This window comes from Scyliorhinus torazame, chromosome 4, assembly GCF_047496885.1.
Source record: "Scyliorhinus torazame isolate Kashiwa2021f chromosome 4, sScyTor2.1, whole genome shotgun sequence".
NCBI classification, from domain to species: Eukaryota; Metazoa; Chordata; class Chondrichthyes; order Carcharhiniformes; family Scyliorhinidae; genus Scyliorhinus; species Scyliorhinus torazame.
Genome location: NC_092710.1, coordinates 77,808,646 through 77,829,939, shown reverse-complemented (window position 1 = coordinate 77,829,939; position 21,294 = coordinate 77,808,646). Strand labels below are relative to the sequence as shown.

The 21,294-nt window shown below is 57.5% G+C and overlaps 1 protein-coding gene across 4 annotated transcripts in view; it reads right to left on the bottom strand.

Annotated features, from left to right (window-relative positions):
- Positions 1–1,934: 1,934 nt before the first annotated feature.
- LOC140410315 (cell adhesion molecule 3-like) overlaps positions 1,935–21,294 on the bottom strand; it is a 434,594-nt gene continuing 415,234 nt past the window's right edge. For 2 of the 4 annotated variants that reach the window (XM_072498306.1, XM_072498309.1), the window contains 3 exons: positions 14,849–14,875; positions 8,107–8,232; positions 1,935–4,049 (listed from right to left, as the gene is read on the bottom strand). In XM_072498306.1, coding sequence (XP_072354407.1) covers positions 3,931–4,049; positions 8,107–8,232; positions 14,849–14,875 — 272 coding nt within the window. In that variant the 3' untranslated portion in view covers positions 1,935–3,930. The remainder of the gene's footprint in view (positions 4,050–8,106; positions 8,233–14,848; positions 14,876–21,294) is intronic. The other 2 variants (XM_072498307.1, XM_072498308.1) reach the window with 2 other exon arrangements.

Below are 21,294 nucleotides of genomic sequence, written 5' to 3'. Positions count from 1 at the left end.
CCACCTAACCTGCACATCTTTGGACTGTGGGAGGAAACCGGAGCACCCGGAGGAAACCCACGCACACACGGGGAGGATGTGCAGACTCCGCACAGACCGTGACCCGAGGTCAGAATTGAATCCGGGTCCCTAGCGCTGTGAGGCAGCCGTGGTAACCACTGTGCCACCGTGCTGCCCATGAAAGGAATAAACGTTTCCCCTTAGTAGATCAGTCAATCACCAGGGGGCATAGAGTTAAGATTAGGAGCAGGAGATCCCGAGGGGATTTGAAGAAAACCTGTTCACCCATGAGGTTTTGGGAATCTGGAACTCGCTGCCTGAAAGGGTGGTAGAGGCGGGAATCCTCACAACATTTAAGAAGCATTTAGATGAGCGCTTGAAATGCCACAGCACACAAGGCTACGGGCCAAGAGCTGGAAAGTGGGATTAGGATAGGTGCTCCATGGCCAGCACAGCCAGGATGGGCCGAAGGGCCTGTTCTGTGCAGTGAAACTCAATGAGAGAGATTGAGAGAGAGACAGAGAGGTCGAGGGAATGAGGAAGACCGAGAAGGAGGGATATCGAGGGACAGGGAAATGGAGAAGGAGGGAGAGTGCGAGAATGAGGGAAACGGAGAATGAGAGCGATCGAGGGACGAGGGAGACGGAGGGAAATCGAAGGAGTGAGGAAGACGGAAGAGGAGAGAGATCGAAGGAGGAAGGGAGACAGAGGAGAGAGAGGTTGAGGAAGCAAGACAGCAAGTGAGAGAGAGTGAGGGAGACGGAGGTCGTGGGACTAAGAGAGACAGAAGGAGTGAGATCAAGGGGAGAGATTGAGGGGAGAAAGGGGAAGAGAAAGAGCAAGATGGAGCGGGAGACAAGGAGAGCGTGATCATGGTAGTGACAGTGGCAAGAAGAGAGAGATCGAGGAGAAAAGCAGAGAGAGATTGAAAGGCAGAACTGAAGGGTTTGAGTGTTCAGTGGCAAATGGATTCCCCATGAAGCCCTCTTGCAGCACTCAAACTTTGAACCACTCTAACATCGGAGCCTCATGGGGTTTAGGTCGGGTGAGTTGTCCAATTTTCAGCTCTCCCTACCTGAGGGTACAGCTCCTCATCACTCGCCTTTCGGGCATGGTTTTCTTCAGAGGCCCCTGACTCTTGTAGGCCACACAAAGCCTGACACAACTAACCTCCAACTATTGCCCTCGCCTACTCCTCGGAGAAGCCAAACAGAATAAAAAATGCCCAACGAAGATGTCTTCACTTCTCGTTTTTTTTTTAATTCCGTCCTTTTTTATTTCAAAATATTTGGAAAATCCCAACTCTACCCGGAGAGACAATAAACACAGATTCCCAAGGGGAAAGGGTGGGAGGGCATGACAAGGCATTCGGCCAATTGCGACGCTGTTTAAAATACAGGCGAAAACTTCAGAGCCAATCACAGCACTGCTTCTTCACAACACACAGGTAGACGTCTACTTAATATTCATATTTATATCATATATATATATATATATATAATGTGTACATAATTCAGCCAATTGAGTCAAATCTTGCATATTATGATCACGCTTAAGAGCCTCTCTTGACCAATGGCAGCCCTTGGGTAGGCGCTGAGCAGGCTCGAAAACAGCCAATTGCAGAGCAGCTTTCTACTGAGTGAGGCAGCCATTTTGGACCATCTACAGGCCCAATAGCATTGGCCTGGATGAGCTTCAATTGCAGCATTCCTGGTTCCAACATCCAGGCCAGGGAGGAGGGTCAGGAAGACATGCCACCCTGTTATCCATCCAAAAACAACCTGCAAACAGACCATCAGCACGTTTATTCCTTCCCACTGCCTCCCTCCCACCCGGCCAGAGAAAAAACACACTTTTATACAACTTGGATAAAGACTCCACGCACAGAAAACAGAACACATTTCTCATATTTACAGCGGTGGTGTGGGGGTGGGGGGGGGGGGGGGGGGGGGGGGGGGGGGGGGGGGGGGACAATTTTGATCTCTCTCAACACGGGGTTAGATACAGAGTAAAGCTCCCTCTACACTGCCCCCATCAATCACTCCCAGGACAGGTACAGCACGGGGTTAGATACAGAGTAAAGCTCCCTCTACGCTGCCCCCATCAAACACTCCCAGAACAGGTACAGCACGGGGTTAGATACAGAGTAAAGCTCCCTCAACATTGTCCCCATCAATCACTCCCAGGACAGGTACAGCACGGGGTTAGATACAGAGTAAAGCTCCCTCTACGCTGCCCCCATCAAACACTCCCAGGACAGGTACAGCATGGGGTTAGATACAGAGTAAAGCTCCCTCGCCACTGTCCCCATCAAACACTGCCAGGACAGGTACAGCACGGGGTTAGATACAGAGTAAAGCTCCCTCTACACTGTCCCCAACAAACACTCCCAAGACAGGTACAGCACGGGGTTAGATACAGAGTAAAGCTCCCTCTATACTGCCCCCATCAAACACTCCCAAGACAGGTACAGCACGGGGTTAGATACAGATAAACGCTCCCTCTATACTGTCCCCATCAAACACTCCCAGGACAGGTACAGCCCGGTGTTAGATACAGAGTAAAGCTCCCTTTAGACTATCCCCATCAAACACTCCCTGGACAGGTACAGCACGGGGTTAGATACAGAGTAAAGCTCCCTGTACACTGTCCCCATCATACACTCCCAGGACAGGTACAGCACGGGGTTAGATACAGAGTAAAGCTCTCTCTACACTGTCCCCATCAAACAGTCCCAGGACAGGTACAGCACGGGCTTAGATACAGAGTAAAGCTCCCTCTACACTGTCCCCATCAAAGACTCCCAGGACAGGTACAGTACGGGGTTAGATAGAGTAAATCTCCCTCTACACTGTCCACATCAAACACTCCCAGGACAGGTACAGCACGGAGTTAGATACAGAGTAAAGCTCCCTCTACACTGTCCAAATCAAACTCTCCCAGGACAGGTAAAGCACGGGGTTAGATACAGAGTAAAGCTCCCTCTACACTGTCCCCATCAAACACTCCCAGGACAGGTACAGCACGGAGTTAGATACAGAGTAAAGCTCCCTCTACACTGCCCCCATCAAACACTCCCAGGACAGGTACAGCACAGGGTTAGATACAGAGTAAATCTCCCTCTACACTGTCCACATCAAACACTCCCAGGACAGGTACAGCACGGAGTTAGATACAGAGTAAAGCTCCCTCTACACTGTCCACATCAAACTCTCCCAGGACAGGTAAAGCACGGGGTTAGATACAGAGTAAATCTCCCTCTACACTGTCCCCATCTAATACTGCACTCTCCTGGTGCCATCAGCATTGCCATCTCCCTATCCCATCAGCTCCTTGTACCGGGGAGTGGTGGGTGGGGAAGGTGGTTTGGTGAGTGGGAATCTGCACTCCCGAGATGGGGCAGGGGGGAGGAGTGAGAGAAGGCTCGCAACCCAGCCATCAGGTGGGCCCATTTAGCAAGCATTGCACATTGGGAGCCATCTTCGCTGACACCACCCCATCTCGCCCCAGCCCCCACCCCCCGGCACTCCCCCACTCCACCCCACCGTCCACAAAATCGTCTTTTCCTGATCCCGACAAATATATTAAGGAATGAAAGGGGTGACAGGGTTAGTAAACGTTTAACATCAATGAGAGAATTGACATTATCTTCAAGCTGTGAGACATGGGGTAGGATAAGCAAGCTCTGAGAACTGGTGCAGCCATCTTGAGGTTCATCTTGTGCAGAGTCGCTCTCCCTCGGAGGGCGGTGTCTCTCGATCTCCTTCCGTCTCCTTCCTTCGCTCCAGCCCGCAACCCACTCCCACCAATCGTCCTCCCCCCCCCCCACCCCCAACACCGCCACTCAACCGCACCATCCCTCCCCCCTCTTCCCTCCGCTCAGCACCGAGTCCCTCCGCCGGGGGTGACTCTGCGATCCCCCCTCTGAGCCTAAATGAAATACTCCTTCTTGTCCTCAGAACTGGAATTGCCGACCTCGGCATTGATGATGGCCGTGTCTGCATCTGGGGCGTCGTCCGATCCCTTGGCCTCGTGTGTCAGGTAGGTCCCTGGATGGGGACAGAGAAGACGGAGAGAGTGAGAGAGAGGGACGGAAACAGGGGCCGGGCTCTCTTCCAGTGCCAGGCCCATGGCCTCAAAGGCTTTCCATAGCAACCTGAATGGGCTGTGAACTTGCAGAGCAGCTTGGCCGAATGAGAACACATTGGGCGGCACAGTGGTTAGCACAGCACCAAGGACCCGGGTTCAATTCCGGCCTCGGGTGACTGTCTGTATGGAGTTTGTACTTTCTCCCCGTGTCTGCGTGGGCTTCCTCCAGCTGCTCCGTAGTCCTCCCACAGATGTGCAGCTGAGGTAGATTGGCCATGCTAAATTGCCCAAAAGGCGAGGTGGGGTTACAGGAATGGGGTGTGGGCCGAGGTGGGGCGTTCTTTTGGAGGGTCGGTGCAGATTCGATGGGCCAAATGGCCTCCTTCTGCACTGCAGGGATTCTGGGATTCTATTCTGTTTGACGGGGAGTCATCAGAGGAAATATCAGGGACTGGAGACCAATCGCTCGGTCACAGAGGGAGGCTTGATAGACAGTCTAAAAGGAGAGGGAATGAAAGTTTTGTGGAGGGAATTCCAGAGCTTCGCGCCCCTGGAAGCTGAAGGCACGGCTGCCAATGGTGGAGCGATGGGAATTGAAGGGAGGCCCAAGAGGCCGGATTTGGAGGCGCGCAGAGAGGAAGGAAGTTACAGAGATAGGAAGAGTTGTAGGGGCTGGAGGAGGTTACAGAGATAGGGAGGGTTGTAGGGGCTGGAGAAGGTTACAGAGATAGGGAGGGTTGTTGGGACTGGAGGAGGTTACAGAGACAGGGAGGGTTGTAGGGGCTGGAGGAGGTTACAGAGATAGGGAGGGTTGTAGGGGCTGGAGGAGGTTGCAGAGATAGGGAGGGTTGTAGGGGCTGGAGGAGGTTACAGAGATAGGGAGGATTGTAGAGACTGGAGGAGAATACAGACATTGAGAGGGTTGTAGCACTGGAGGATGTTACAGAGATAGGGAGGGTTGCAGAGACTGGAGGAGGTTACAGAGATAGGGAGGGTTGTTGGGACTGGAGGAGGTTACAGAGACAGGGAGGGTTGTAGGGGCTGGAGGAGGTTACAGAGATAGGGAGGGTTGTAGGGGCTGGAGGAGGTTGCAGAGATAGGGAGGGTTGTAGGGGCTGGAGGAGGTTACAGAGATAGGGAGGATTGTAGAGACTGGAGGAGAATACAGACATTGAGAGGGTTGTAGCACTGGAGGATGTTACAGAGATAGGGAGGGTTGCAGAGACTGGAGGAGGTTACAGAGATAGGGAAGTTTGTAGGGACTGGAGGAGGTTACAGAGATAAGGAGAGTTGTAGGGGCTGGAGGAGGTTACAGAGATGGGGTGGTTGTAGGGGCTGGAGGAGGTTACAGAGATAGGGAGGGTTGTCGGGGCTGGAGGAGGTTACAGAGATAAGGAGGCTTGTAGGGGCTGGAGGAGGTTACAGAGATAAGGGGGGTTGTAGGGGCTGGAGGAGGTTACAGAGATGGGGGAGTTGTAGGGGCTGGAGGAGGTTACAGAGATAGGGAGGGTTGTAGGGGCTGGAGAAGATTACAGAGATAGGGAGGGTGGTAGGGGCTGGTGGAAGTTACAGAGGTAGGGAGGGTTTTAGGGGCTGGAGGAGGTTACAGAGATAGGGAGGGTTGTAGAGACTGGAAGAAGTTACAGAGATGGGGAGGGTTGTCGGGACTGGAGGAGGTTACAGAGACAGGGAGGGTTGTAGGGGCTGGAGGAGGTTACAGAGATAGGGAGGGTTGTAGGGACTGGGGGAGGTTACAGAGATAGGGAGGGTTGTAGGGGCTGGAGAAGGTTACAGAGATAGGGAGGGTTGTTGGGACTGGAGGAGGTTACAGAGACAGGGAGGGTTGTAGGGGCTGGAGGAGGTTACAGAGATAGGGAGGGTTGTAGGGGCTGGAGGAGGTTGCAGAGATAGGGAGGATTGTAGAGACTGGAGGAGAATACAGACATTGAGAGGGTTGTAGCACTGGAGAATGTTACAGAGATAGGGAGGGTTGCAGAGACTGGAGGAGGTTACAGAGATAGGGAAGTTTGTAGGGACTGGAGGAGGTTACAGAGATAAGGAGAGTTGTAGGGGCTGGAGGAGGTTACAGAGATGGGGTGGTTGTAGGGGCTGGAGGAGGTTACAGAGATAGGGAGGGTTGTCGGGGCTGGAGGAGGTTACAGAGATAAGGAGGCTTGTAGGGGCTGGAGGAGGTTACAGAGATAAGGGGGGTTGTAGGGGCTGGAGGAGGTTACAGAGATGGGGGAGTTGTAGGGGCTGGAGGAGGTTACAGAGATAGGGAGGGTTGTAGGGGCTGGAGAAGATTACAGAGATAGGGAGGGTGGTAGGGGCTGGTGGAAGTTACAGAGGTAGGGAGGGTTTTAGGGGCTGGAGGAGGTTACAGAGATAGGGAGGGTTGTAGAGACTGGAAGAAGTTACAGAGATGGGGAGGGTTGTCGGGACTGGAGGAGGTTACAGAGACAGGGAGGGTTGTAGGGGCTGGAGGAGGTTACAGAGATAGGGAGGGTTGTAGGGACTGGGGGAGGTTACAGAGATAGGGAGGGTTGTAGGGGCTGGAGAAGGTTACAGAGATAGGGAGGGTTGTTGGGACTGGAGGAGGTTACAGAGACAGGGAGGGTTGTAGGGGCTGGAGGAGGTTACAGAGATAGGGAGGGTTGTAGGGGCTGGAGGAGGTTGCAGAGATAGGGAGGGTTGTAGGGGCTGGAGGAGGTTACAGAGATAGGGAGGATTGTAGAGACTGGAGGAGAATACAGGCATTGAGAGGGTTGTAGCACTGGAGGATGTTACAGAGATAGGGAGGGTTGCAGAGACTGGAGGAGGTTACAGAGATAGGGAAGTTTGTAGGGACTGGAGGCGGTTACAGAGACAGGGAGGGTTGTAGGGACTGGAGGAGGTTACAGAGATAAGGAGGCTTGTAGGGACTGGAGGAGGTTACTGAGATAAGGAGAGTTGTAGGGGCTGGAGGAGGTTACAGAGATGGGGTGGTTGTAGGGGCTGGAGGAGGTTACAGAGATAGGGAGGGTTGTAGGGGTTGGAGGAGGTTACAGAGATAAGGAGGCTTGTAGGGGCTGGAGGAGGTTACAGAGATAAGGAGGGTTGTAGGGGCTGGAGGAGGTTACAGTGATGGGGGAGTTGTAGGGGCTGGAGGAGATTACAGAGATAGGGAGGGTTGTAGGGGCTGGCGGAGGTTACAGAGATAAGGAGGCTTGTAGGGGCTGGAGGAGGTTACAGAGATAAGGAGGGTTGTAGGGGCTGGAGGAGGTTACAGAGATGGGGGAGTTGTAGGGGCTGGAGGAGGTTACAGAGATAGGGAGGGTTGTAGGGGCTGGAGAAGATTACAGAGATACGGAGAGTTGTAGGGGCTGGTGGAAGTTACAGAGATAGGGAGGGTTGTAGGGGCTGGATGATGTTGCAGAGATAGGGAGAGTTGTAGGGCTGGAGGACATTACAGGGATAGGGAGGGCTGTAGAGGTTGGAGGATGTGTAGGCCAGAGTGCATGTGATGGGGAGTGCATGGAGGGGAGGGGAGTGGTGAATGGGACTCTGATAACGCCTTCATCCTTCCCAATATTGAATAGGCGGGCGATTCCCTGTGATCAATTAGCAAATGGGGAGAGTTGTTGGTGAGGGGTGGAGTTGGCTGTGGTCAGGGTAAAGGCAGAGACTAAGACCCTGCTTTTAACTGATGTCTGTCAGGGTCGAGAGCAGAGATGAGAAAGAGGAGGAGAGGACACCAACACATCGTTGAGGGGTCCCGCCAGAGGTAATTGTGTGAGGGTTTGGGGCGGGGGGGGAGCCATTACATACGCTACTCAGGCAGCTGAACGGCAGTGTGGAGGTGATGGAGGAAGATGGTGTGGTCACTTTAATTGGAGGGACGCAAACATGGAGCTCCAGGGAAGAGGAGGGGGAGGAGGGGGGGAGGGTGATGATGACCGCTCAAGGACTTTGGGGAAGGAGAGGGAGATGGGGGTGGCAGGTTACAAAGATGGAGGGGCCGAGGAATGCGTGACTTACCCTTGTGTCTGATGAGGTAGCGGATCAGTATAATGAGGAGGCAGAGTGCCAGAAAGACAATGACAGCCACAATCCCTCCAATGACAGCGTGGTCAATGCTTGACTGTGTTAGTTGGGAGAGAGGGTCTGTGAGAGGACAGAGACAGAAAACAGGCAGAAGACAGAATTGAAGCACAAAACATGCTGTTCGCAAACTCAGGGCATCACAACGCATCTCTTGCCCCTCCAACACAGCAGCACTCCCTCAGCACTGACCCTCTGGCAGTGCAGCACTCCCTCAGTACTGACCCGCTGACAGTGCAGCACTCCCTCAGTACTGACCCGCTGACAGTGCAGCACTCCCTCAGTACTGACCCTCTGGCAGTGCAGCACTCCCTCAGCACTGACCCTCTGACAGTGCAGCACTCCCTCAGTACTGACCCGCTGATAGTGCAGCACTCCCTCAGTACTGACCCTCTGACAGTGTAGCACTCCCTCAGTACTGACCCTCTGACAATGCAGCACACCCTCAGCACTGACCCTCTGACAGTGCAGCATTCCCTCAGTACTGACCCTCTGACAGTGCAGCACTCCCTCAGTACTGACCCTCTGACAGTGCAGCGCTCCCTCAGTACTGACTCTCTGACAGTGCAGCACTCCCTCAGTACTGACCAGCTGACAGTGCAGCACTCCCTCAGTACTGACCCTCTGACAGTGCAGCTCCCTCAGTACTGACCCTCTGACAGTGCAGCACTCCCTCACTACTGACCCTCTGACAGTGCAGCACTCCCTCAGTACTGACCCTCTGACAGTGCAGCACCATCAGTACTGACCCTCTGACAGTGCAGCACTCCCTCAGTACTGACTCTCTGACAGTGCAGCACTCCCTCAGTACTGACCAGCTGACAGTGCAGCACTCCCTCAGTACTGACCCTCTGACAGTGCAGCTCCCTCAGTACTGACCCTCTGACAGTGCAGCACTCCCTCACTACTGACCCTCTGACAGTGCAGCACTCCCTCAGTACTGACCCTCTGACAGTGCAGCACTCCCTCAGTACTGACCCTCTGACAGTGCAGCACTCCCTCACTACTGACCCTCTGACCGTGCAGCACTCCCTCAGTACTGACCCTCTGACAGTGCAGCTCTCCCTCAGTACTGACCCTCTGACAGTGCAGCACTCCCTCAGCACTGACCCTCTGACTGTGCAGCACTCCCTCAGTACTGACCCTCTGACAGTGCAGCACCCCCTCAGTACTGACCCGCTGACCCTGCAGCGCTCCCTCAGCACTGACCCTCCGACAGTGCAGCACTCCCTCAGTACTGACCCTCTGACAGTGCAGCACTCTCTCAGTACTGACCCTCTGACAGTGCAGCTCCCTCAGTACTGACCCTCTGACAGTGCAGCGTTCCCTCAGCACTGACCCTCTGACAGTGCAGCACTCCCTCAGTACTGACCCTCTGACAGTGCAGCACTCCCTCAGTACTGACCCTCTGACAGTGCAGCTCCCCCAGTACTGACCCTCTGACAGTGCCGCACTCCCTCAACACTGACCCTCTGACAGTGCAGCACTCCCTCAGTACTGACCCTCTGACAGTGCAGCACTCCCTCAGTACTGACCCTCTGACAGTGCAGCACTCCCTCAGTACTGACCCTCTGACAGTACAGCACTCCCTCAGTACTGACCCTCTGACAGTGCAGCACTCCCTCAGTACTGACCCTCTGACCGTGCAGCACTCCCTCAGTACTGACCCTCTGACAGTGCAGCTCTCCCTCAGTACTGACCCTCTGACAGTGCAGCACTCCCTCAGCACTGACCCTCTGACTGTGCAGCACTCCCTCAGTACTGACCCTCTCACAGTGCAGCACCCCCTCAGTACTGACCCGCTGACCCTGCAGCGCTCCCTCAGCACTGACCCTCCGACAGTGCAGCACTCCCTCAGTACTGACCCTCTGACAGTGCAGCACTCTCTCAGTACTGACCCTCTGACAGTGCAGCTCCCTCAGTACTGACCCTCTGACAGTGCAGCGTTCCCTCAGTACTGACCCTCTGACAGTGCAGCACTCCCTCAGTACTGACCCTCTGACAGTGCAGCACTCCCTCAGTACTGACCCTCTGACAGTGCAGCACTCTCTCAGTACTGACCCTCTGACAGTGCAGCTCCCTCAGTACAGACCCTCTGACAGTGCAGCGTTCCCTCAGTACTGACCCTCTGACAGTGCAGCACTCCCTCAGTACTGACCCTCTGACAGTGCAGCTCCCTCAGTACTGACCCTCTGACAGTGCAGCACTCCCTCACTACTGACCCTCTGACAGTGCAGCTCCCTCAGTACTGACCCTCTGACAGTGCAGCACTCCCTCAGTACTGACCCTCTGACTGTGCAGCACTCCCTCAGTACTGACCCTCTGACTGTGTAGCACTCCCTCAGTACTGACCCTCTGACAGTGCAGCACTCCCTCAGCACTGACTCTCTGACAGTGCAGCGCTCCCTCAGTACTGACCCTCTGACAGTGCAGCTCTCCCTCAGTACTGACTCTCTGACAGTGCAGCGCTCCCTCAGTACTGACCCTCTGACAGTGCAGCGCTCCCTCAGTACTGACCCTCTGACAGTGCAGCACTCCCTCAGCACTGACCCTCTGACAGTGCAGCACTCCCTCAGTACTGACCCTCTGACAGTGCAGCACTCCCTCAGTACTGACCCTCTGACAGTGCAGCACTCTCTCAGTACTGACCCTCTGACAGTGCAGCTCCCTCAGTACAGACCCTCTGACAGTGCAGCGTTCCCTCAGTACTGACCCTCTGACAGTGCAGCACTCCCTCAGTACTGACCCTCTGACAGTGCAGCTCCCTCAGTACTGACCCTCTGACAGTGCAGCACTCCCTCACTACTGACCCTCTGACAGTGCAGCTCCCTCAGTACTGACCCTCTGACAGTGCAGCACTCCCTCAGTACTGACCCTCTGACTGTGCAGCACTCCCTCAGTACTGACCCTCTGACTGTGTAGCACTCCCTCAGTACTGACCCTCTGACAGTGCAGCACTCCCTCAGCACTGACTCTCTGACAGTGCAGCGCTCCCTCAGTACTGACCCTCTGACAGTGCAGCTCTCCCTCAGTACTGACCCTCTGACAGAGGTGTGCTCCCTCAGCACTGACCCTCTGACAGTGCAGCACTCCCTCAGGACTGACCCTCTGACAGTGCAGCACTCCCTCAGTACTGACCCTCTGACAGTGCAGCACCCCCTCAGTACTGACCCGCTGACCCTGCAGCGCTCCCTCAGCACTGACCCTCCGACAGTGCAGCACTCCCTCAGTACTGACCCTCTGACAGTGCAGCACTCTCTCAGTACTGACCCTCTGACAGTGCAGCTCCCTCAGTACTGACCCTCTGACAGTGCAGCGTTCCCTCAGTACTGACTCTCTGACAGTGCAGCACTCCCTCAGTACTGACCCTCTGACAGTGTAGCACTCCCTCAGTACTGACCCTCTGACAGTGCAGCACTCCCTCAGCACTGACTCTCTGACAGTGCAGCACTCCCTCAGTACTGACCCTCTGACAGTGCAGCACTCCCTCACTACTGACCCTCTGACAGTGCAGCACTCCCTCAGTACTGACCCTCTGACAGTGCAGCACTCCCTCAGTACTGACCCTCTGACAGTGCAGCACTCCCTCAGTACTGACCCTCTGACAGTGCAGCACTCCCTCAGTACTGACCCTCTGACTGTGTAGCACTCCCTCAGTACTGACCCTCTGACAGTGCAGCACTCCCTCAGCACTGACTCTCTGACAGTGCAGCACTCGCTCAGTACTGACCGTCTGACAGTGCAGCGCTCCCTCAGTACTGACCCTCTGACAGTGCAGCTCTCCCTCAGTACTGACCCTCTGACAGAGGTGTGCTCCCTCAGCACTGACCCTCTGACAGTGCAGCACTCCCTCAGGACTGACCCTCTGACAGTGCAGCACTCCCTCAGTACTGACCCTCTGACAGTGCAGCACTCGCTCAGTACTGACCGTCTGACAGTGCAGCGCTCCCTCAGTACTGACCCTCTGACAGTGCAGCTCTCCCTCAGTACTGACCCTCTGACAGAGGTGTGCTCCCTCAGGACTGACCCTCTGACAGTGCAGCACTCCCTCAGTACTGACCCTCTGACAGTGCAGCACTCCCTCAGTACTGACTCTCTGACAGTGCAGTACTCCCTCAGTACTGACTCTCTGACAGTGCAGCACTCCCTCAGTACTGACCCTCTGACAGTGCAGCACTCCCTCAGTACTGACCGTCTGACAGTGCAGCGCTCCCTCAGTACTGACCCTCTGACAGTGCAGCACTCCCTCAGTACTGACCCTCTGACAGAGGTGTGCTCCCTCTGCACTGACCCTCTGACAGAGGTGTGCTCCCTCAATGCAGGCATGTTGTCCTGCTTTGTGGGGTTCAGATCATTGGTGCAGTGCCTTGAGTCCATGATTTACTGACTCCAGGGCAAGTGTGCCGCCCACTGAGGCTGCACTGACATTTGTTGTCTGTGGTACTCACCAGTAGTAACATTCCCAATCTGCTCCGTCTTGGAAAAATCAGCAGTGAGGAAGGGAGTTGAAAGATCGCGTTTACTGCATCTAGCTCCCAGCTCAACCCTTCCCTGTCATTCCTCGCCTCCTGTCTCTCTGTTGCTCTTTCTCTCATTCTCTCTCTGCTCTCTGTTCTTTACTAGATCTCTCTTTTTAATTTTGCCCTCTCTCTCGCTCCCTCAACCCCTTTCTCACTCTCCCATTATCTGTCTGTCTCTCTCCCCATCAGCCCTCCCTCTCACAACTTCCCACCTCCCTTTCCCTCCGCCTGCCACATTCCCTCTCCATCACCCATTCCCCCACTCACTCGCTCTGTCCTTTCCCCCTCTCTCTCACTCGTCCCAAGTGCTCTCCCTCCCCCTTTCCATCTGATCCCCCACTCTCTTGCAGTTGGGGTGGCACGGTAGCACAAGTGGCTAGCACTGTGGCTTCACAGCGCCAGGGTCCCAGGTTCGATTCCCCGCTGGATCACTGTCTGTGCGGAGTCTGCACATTCTCCCCGTGTCTGCGTGGGTTTCCTCCGGTTTCCTCCCATAGTCCAAAGACGTGCAGGTTAGGTGGATTGGCCACGATAAATTGCCCTCAGTGACCAAAAAGGTTAGGAGGGGTTATTAGGTTACGGGGCTAGGATGGAAGTGAGGGCTTGGGTGAGTTGGTGCAGACTCAATGGGCCGAATGGCCTCCTTTTGCACTGTATTTTCTATGACTATGACTTCTTTCCCTCTCTCCATTCCCCCTCTCCCCATGGACCCTCTCTCTGTCACTGACCCCTCTCTGACTCCTCTCTCTGCCACATCCCTCTCTCTCTTTCTCTCACACCCCTCTCTCGCTCCCTCTTTCCCACCTCTCGCTCTGCACCATCCCTCTACCTCTCTCCATGTATTGTCTCTCTGTCTTTTCCCTTTGAATTTTCAATCTGTTTCTCTCTTTTCCAACTACCTGTCTCGTCTGTAACCCCATACCTTCTCACAAGCAGCTGAAACTGTATTCTGAGTTGAAAGATAGACATGAATGAGAGAGAGTGAAAGAGAGAGAGAAAAAAGAGAGACACAGACAGAGAGAGACAGAAAAAGAGTGAGAGAGAGAGACAGAGAACAACATAGGAATAAACAGAGAGAGATAAAAACAGTCAGAGACAGGAAGAGAGAGACAGGGAGAGAGAGACAGAGAGAGAGACAGATAGACAGAGAGAGAGAGAGAGAGAGAGAGAGACAGACAGACAGAGAGAGATAGAGAGAGAGAGAGAGAGAGATAGACAGAGAGAGACAGAGAGACAGAGAGAGAGACAGAGAGAGAGACAGAGAGCGAGACAGAGAGCGAGAGACACACAGAGGCAGAGAGAGAGAGACAGAAAGAAGGACTCAGAGAGAGAGAGAAGGACAGAGAGAGAAGGACAGAAAGAGGGGGACAGAGAGGGAGGGGGACAGAGAGAGAGGGGGACAGAGAGAGGGGGGGGGCAGAGAGAGAGGGGAAAGAGAGAGAGGGGGATAGAGAGAGAAGTGGACAGAGGAAGGGTGGGACAGAGAGGGAGTGGGACAGAGACAGAAGGGGACAGAGAGAGACAGAGATTCAAAGCGAACAGAGAGAGTGAGAGAGGGACAGAGAGAGAGGGACAGAGAGAGAGGGACAGAGAGAGAGGGACAGACAGAGAAGGGGGCAGAGAGAGAAGGGGGCAGAGAGAGAGGGACAGAGAGAGGGGACAGAGAGAGGGGACAGAGAGAGGGGACAGAGAGAGGGGACAGAGAGTGGGGGGCACAGAGAGAGGAAGCAGAGGGACAGGGGGCAGAGCTTCAGGGGGCAGAGGGAGTGAGGGGCAGAGTTGGAGGGGGCAGAGGGAGAGGGACAGTGAAAGTTGGAGCATGAAACAGAAACAGAGAGAGAGAGAGAGAGTGAGAGAAAGAAGAGAGAGAAAGACAGTGAGAGGGAGACCAAGGTCAGAAGAACAAGATGGGATGGAGAGGGAGAACGAGTGCTGAAGGAGAGGAGAGATGGAGAAATTGACGAGTGAAGGATAGGCAGAGGATGAGCTTGTGAGAATAAGTCGTGAAGGTGAGCTGGAACGTGTGATGGAGAAAATCAAACTGAAGGGCAAGAGATAAACAATGATGGAGAGAAAGAGAAGGTTTAAGGAGAGGAGAGATAAAGAGAGGGAGTGTTGAAGGAGAGGAGAGATGAAGGTATACTATATTCAGTTAATACCTGTATCCATTGATCTTGACGTTGATTCTGAGTTGGTAGCGAGCGATGGAGGAATGCAGGCAATGTAATGAATTTGGAGCAGGGAGAGGGAGAGTGTGGATCAGGAGAGGAGATGGAGAGGAGGGGTAAGGGTAGGAAGGGGAGGAGGCAGAGGACAAAGAGAGTGGACAGTGGGAGAGAGGGAGCGATTAGGAGAGGGGCGGTGGAGGGTCCAGGTCAAGGGGTAGAAGGGGACAGAGGGGGTGAGAGGGAGGGTGATGGAGAGAGGAGGGTAGTGACCAAGAGGGGAGGGAGGGATGAGAGTACCAAAGCGATGAGGGTGTCAGGAGAGAGAGAGAGAGAGGGACGGGGAGTGAGTGGGACGGGGAGTGAGTGGGACGGGGAGTGAGGGGGACGGGGAGTGAGGGGGACGGGGAGTGAGGGGGACGGGGAGTGAGGGGGACGGGGGTGAGGGGGACGGGGGTGAGGGGGACGGGGAGTGAGGGGAACGGGGGGTGAGAGGGTCGGGTGGTGAGAGGGTCGGGGGTGAGAGGGTCGGGGGTGAGAGGGTCGGGGGTGAGAGGGTCGGGGGTGAGAGGGTCGGGGGTGAGAGGGTCGGGGGTGAGAGGGCCGGGGGTGAGAGGGTCGGGGGTGAGAGGGTCGGGGGTGAGAGGGTCGAGGGGTGAGAGGGTCGGGGGTGAGAGGGTCGGGGGTGAGAGGGTCGGGGGGTGAGAGGGTCGGGGGGTGAGAGGGTCGGGGGGTGAGAGGGTCGGGGGGTGAGAGGGTCGGGGGGTGAGAGGGTCGGGGGGTGAGAGGGTCGGGGGGTGAGAGGGTCGGGGGGTGAGAGGGTCGGGGGGTGAGAGGGTCGGGGGGTGAGAGGGTCGGGGGGTGAGAGGGTCGGGGGGTGAGAGGGTCGGGGGGTGAGAGGGTCGGGGGTGAGAGGGTCGGGGGTGAGAGGGTCGGGGGTGAGAGGGTCGGGGGTGAGGGGGTCGGGGGTGAGGGGGTCGGGGGTGAGAGGGTCGGGGGTGAGAGTGTCGGGGGGGTGAGAGTGTCGGGGGGGTGAGAGGGTCGGGGGTGAGAGGGTCGGGGGTGAGAGGGTCGGGGGTGAGAGGGTCGGGGGTGAGAGGGTCGGGGGTGAGAGGGTCGGGGGTGAGAGGGTCGGGGGTGAGAGGGTCGGGGGTGAGAGGGTCGGGGGTGAGAGGGTCGGGGGTGAGAGGGTCGGGGGTGAGAGGGTCGGGGGTAGTGAGAGTGACAGGGAGGGGGGTGAGAGGGTCGGGGGGTGAGCGTCAGGGGGTGAGAGAGTCGGGGGTTGAGAGGGTCGGGGGTTGAGAGGGTAAGGGGGAGTGAGAGTGACAGGGAGGGGGGTGAGAGGGTTGGGGGGTGAGAGAGAGTCGGGGGTGTGAGAGGGTCGGGGGGGTGAGAGGGTCGGGGGGGTGTGAGGGTCGGGGGGTGACAGGGTCGGGGGGTGAGAGGGTGAAGGGGTGAGAGGGTCAAGGGGTGACAGGGTCGGGGGGAGTGAGAGTGACAGGGAGGGGGGTGAGAGGGTTGGGGGTGAGAGAGAGTCGGGGGTGTGAGAGGGTCGGGGGGTGAGAGGGTCGGGGGGTGAGAGGGCCGGGGGGTGAGAGGGCCGGGGGGTGAGAGGGCCGGGGGGTGAGAGGGCCGGGGGGTGAGAGGGCCGGGGGGAGGAGGGCCGGGGGGTGAGGGTCGGGGGGTGAGGGTCGGGGGGTGAGGGTCGGGGGGTGAGGGTCGGGGGGTGAGAGGGTCGGGGGGTGAGAGGGTCGGGGGGTGAGAGGGTCGGGGGTGAGAGGATCGGGGGGTGAGAGGATCGGGGAGGTGAGAGGGTCAGGGGGTGAGAGGGTCAGGGGGTGAGAGGGTCAGGGGGGTGAGAGGGTCGGGGGTAGTGAGAGTGACAGGGAAGGGGGTGAGAGGGTCGGGGGGTGAGCGTCAGGGGGTGAGAGAGTCGGGGGTTGAGAGGGTCGGGGGTTCAGAGGGTCGGGGGGAGTGAGAGTGACAGGGAGGGGGGTGAGAGGGTTGGGGGGTGAGAGAGAGTCGGGGGTGTGAGAGGGTCAGGGGGTGAGAGGGTCGGGGGGGTGAGAGGGTCGGGGGGGTGAGAGGGTCGGGGGGGTGAGAGGGTCGGGGGGGTGAGAGGGTCGGGGGGGTGAGAGGGTCGGGGGGGTGAGAGGGTCGGGGGGAGTGAGAGTGACAGGGAGGGGGGTGAGAGGGTTGGGGGGTGAGAGAGAGTCGGGGGTGTGAGAGGGTCAGGGGGTGAGAGGGTCGGGGGTTGAGAGGGTCGGGTGTTGAGAGGGTCGGGGGGAGTGAGAGTGACAGGGAGGGGGGTGAGAGGGTTGGGGGGTGAGAGAGAGTCGGGGGTGTGAGAGGGTCAGGGGGTGAGAGGGTCGGGGGGGTGAGAGGGTCGGGGGGGTGAGAGGGTCGGGGGGGTGAGAGGGTCGGGGGGGTGAGAGGGTCGGGGGGTGACAGGGTCGGGGGGTGAGAGGGTGAAGGGGTGAGAGGGTCAAGAGGTGAGAGGGTCGGGGGGGTGAGAGGGTCGGGGGGTGACAGGGTCGGGGGGTGAGAGGGTGAAGGGGTGAGAGGGTCAAGAGGTGAGAGGGTCGGGGGGAGTGAGAGTGACAGGGAGGGGGGTGAGAGAGAGTCGGGGGTGTGAGAGGGTCAGGGGGTGAGAGGGTCGGGGGGTGAGAGGGTCGGGGGGTGAGAGGGTCGGGGGGTGAGAGGGTCGGGGGGTGAGAGGGTCAGGGGGTGAGAGGGTCGGGGGGTGAGAGGGTCGGGGGGTGAGAGGGTCGGGGGGTGAGAGGGTCGGGGGGTGAGAGGGTCGGGGGGTGAGAGGGTCGGGGGGTGAGAGGGTCGGGGGGTGAGACGGTCGGGGGGTGAGACGGTCGGGGGGTGAGACGGTCGGGGGGTGAGAGGGTCGGGGGGTGAGAGGGTCGGGGGGTGAGAGGGTCGGGGGGTGAGAGGGTCGGGGGGTGAGAGGGTCGGGGGTGAGAGGGTCAGGGGTGGGAGGGTCGGGGGGGTGGGGGGAGAGGGTGTGATAGGGAGAGAGACCGGGAGAGGAGGAGAGACCGGGATAGGGGGAAAGTGTGGGATGGGTGGTGGGGAGAGAGAGAGAGAGCAATTATGTGGTAGATTAAGGGGTGGAGTAGAGAGCGGGGTAGGAGAGAAGGATGAGGGGCAGAGGGGAATGGGGAGAGAGAGAGAGCGAGAGACAGGGAGAGAGAGCAATGGGAGAATACGGGAGAAGGGGAAATGGTGGGATACAGGGAGAGGGGGAAATGGGGAGAGCGAGGGTTGGGGAAGAGAGGGGGTTGATAAGCGAGGGGTATGGGGAGCGAGGGGTATGGGGAGCGAGGGGTATGGAGAGCGAGGGGTATGGAGTGCGAGGGGGATGGAGTGCGAGGGGTATGGAGTGCGAGGGGTATGGAGTGCGAGGGGTATGGAGTGCGAGGGGTATGGAGTGCGAGGGGTATGGAGTGCGAGGGGTATGGAGTGCAAGGGGTATGGAGTGCGAGGGGTATGGAGTGCGAGGGGTATGGAGTCCGAGGGGTATGGGGAGCGAGGGGTTTGGGGGAGAGGGGTTGTGGGGCGGGGTATGGGGAGAGAGGGGGTATGGGGGAGAGAGGGGTTTGGGGGAGAGAGGGGTTTGGGGGAGAGAGGGGTTTGGGGGAGAGAGGGGTTTGGGGGAGAGAGGGGTTTGGGGGAGAGAGGAGTTTGGGGAGAGAGGGGTTTGGGGGAGAGAGGGGTTTGGGGGAGAGAAGAGTTTGGGGGAAGAGGGGTTGGGGGAGGGGTATGCGGGAGAGAGGGGTTTGGGGGAGAGAGGGGTTGGGGGGAGAGAGGTTTGGGGGGAGAGGGGTATGGGGGAGAGGAGTATGGGGGAGAGCGGGGTTGGGGGAGGGGGGGTTTGGGGGAGGGGTTTGGGGAAAGAGGAGGATAGGGAGGTGTTTTGGGGAGGGGTTTGGGGAGAGAGGGTTTGGGGGGGAGGAGTTGGGGGGGGGTTTGGGGAGAGGGGGGTTGGGGGCAGGGGTTGGGGGGAGGGGTTTGGGGAGAGAGGGGGAGGGGGAGAGTGGTGTTTGGGGAAGGGGTTTGGGGAGAGAGATGTTTGGGGGAGGGGTTTGGGGAGAGAGGAATTTGGGGAGAGAGGGCTTGGGGGAGGGGTTTGGGGAGAGAGGGGTTGGAGGAGGGGTTTGGGGAGGGAGGGGTTTGGGGAGAGAGGGGTTTGGGGAGAGAGGGGTTGGGGAGGGGTTAGGGGAGAGAGGGGTTTGGGGAGAGAGGGGTTGGGGGAGGGGTTTCGGGAGAGAGGGGTTTGGGGAGAGAGGGGTTTGGGGAGAGAGCGGTTGGGGGGAGGGATTTGGGGAGAGAGGGGTTTGGGGAGAGAGGGGTTTGGGGAGAGAGGGGTTTGGGGAGAGAGTGGTTTGGGGAGAGAGTGGTTTGGGGAGAGAGTGGTTTGGGGAGAGAGTGGTTTGGGGAGAGAGGGGTTTGGGGAGAGAGGGGTTTGGGGAGAGAGGGGTTGGGGAGAGAGGGGTTGGGGGAGAGAGGGGTTGGGGGAGAGAGGGGTTGGGGGAGAGGGGGGTTGGGGGAGAGAGGGGTTGGGGGAGAGAGGGGTTTGGGGAGCGAGGGGTTTGGGGAGAGAGGGGTTTGGGGAGAGAGGCGTTTGGGGAGAGAGGGGTTTGGGGGGAAAGAGGTGTGGGGGGAAAGGGGTTTTGGGGGGAAACGGGTTAGGGGGAGGGGTTTGGGGAGAGAGGGGGATGGGGGAAGAGAGGGAATAGAGGGAGGGTGGTGTGAGAAAAAGGAGAACACAGCAGCGAAAAAATGGCGACAATGAGTGAATTCCAGCGAGCGAATAGCCACCAGAAAGTAACCAATCAGCAAAAAGCAACGGGCAGGGCCCAGATCCAATCAGCTGCAGCTCAGCCTACCCCAGTCGAATTGCAGCCTTCAGGCAACGGTCGATATGGCAACGGGTGTAGGGACCCCTGGATCTCTCACTCTCACACAGACACTCGCTTCGCAGGAGATGGAGGGACTTTGACAGAGGGGGCGGAGGCGAACAGCAGTGAGAGAGAGGCAATGAATGAGAAACAGAGGGGGACACAGTCACACGGTAACTTGCACCAACTCCAGGACCGTTTCCGGAGGAGCCCACCTCAAGGTTAAAAGCAGAGCTGTACCAAATTGATTCTGTCCCACCAAATGCCCCACTCAATCCTCCCAGCAAAGTATAAGCCACCAGCCCCTGTCAAACCTTGATCATGATCAGAGTGGGTTCACAGACAGTGGTTCAATATCACTGTGTAAAGCTCCCTCTACACTGTCCGCATCAAACACTCCCAGTCCAGGTACAGCACGGGGTTAGATACAGAGTCAAGCTCCCTCTACACTGTCCCCATCAAACACTCCCAGGACAGGTACAGCACGGGGTTAGATACAGAGTAACGCTCCCTCTACACTGTCCCCATCAAACACTCCCAGGACAGGTACAGCACGGGGTTAGATACAGAGTAAAGCTCCCTCGACACTGTCCCCATCAAACACTCCCAGGACAGGTACAGCACAGGGTTAGATACAGAGTAAAGCTCCCTCGACACTGTCCCCATCAAACACTCCCAGGACAGGTACAGCACAGGGTTAGATACAGAGTAAAGCTCCCTCTACACTGTCCCCATCAAACACTCCCAGGACAAGTACAGCACGGGGATAGATACAGAGTAAAGCTCCCTCTACACTGTCCCCATCAAACACTCCCAGGACAGGTACAGCACGGGGTTAGATACAGAGTAAAGCTCCCTCTACACTGTCCCCATCAAACACTCCCAGGACAGGTACAGCACGGGGTTAGATACAGAGTAAAGCTCCCTCGACACTGTCCCCATCAAACACTCCCAGGACAGGTACAGCACGGGGTTAGACACAGAGTAAAGCTCCCTCGACACTGTCCCCATCAAACACTCCCAGGACAGGTACAGCACGGGGTTAGACACAGAGTAAAGCTTCCGCTACAAACTCCCTCACCCCACTCTGATAACCAAGGTTTGACAAACTTTTTGCAAAGCCTCAATACATCTTCCCTGCAATTCGTCAGACGTGTGCAGGAGCCAATGGGATGGGTCACCTGGCTCATCCCAGGTTCATTGCTGCCACTCCGTCCAATCAGATTGCACCAAAGATTGGGGGGGGGGGGGGGGGGGGAGAAGGTGCAGGGAGGATAGTGGAGCGAGCCAACCAGCAGACAGTACCCATTCTTGCCCAGCCAGTGACAGATCGGTCCCACCGCACCCCTTCCCTTCCTCCCCCTCACCCAACCCCACCTCACCTTGGCCAACTTCTTTCCCCCAGCCAATATGCTTCCTGGAGCCCCGCCAAGGGTGCGGAGGGGCCAATCCTGGCTCTGTGTTGCCCAGCAAGCTGAGGGTGCAGGGGGAGGAGGAAGGTTGCAGGGAGTAGGGGTGGGTACGGGAGCC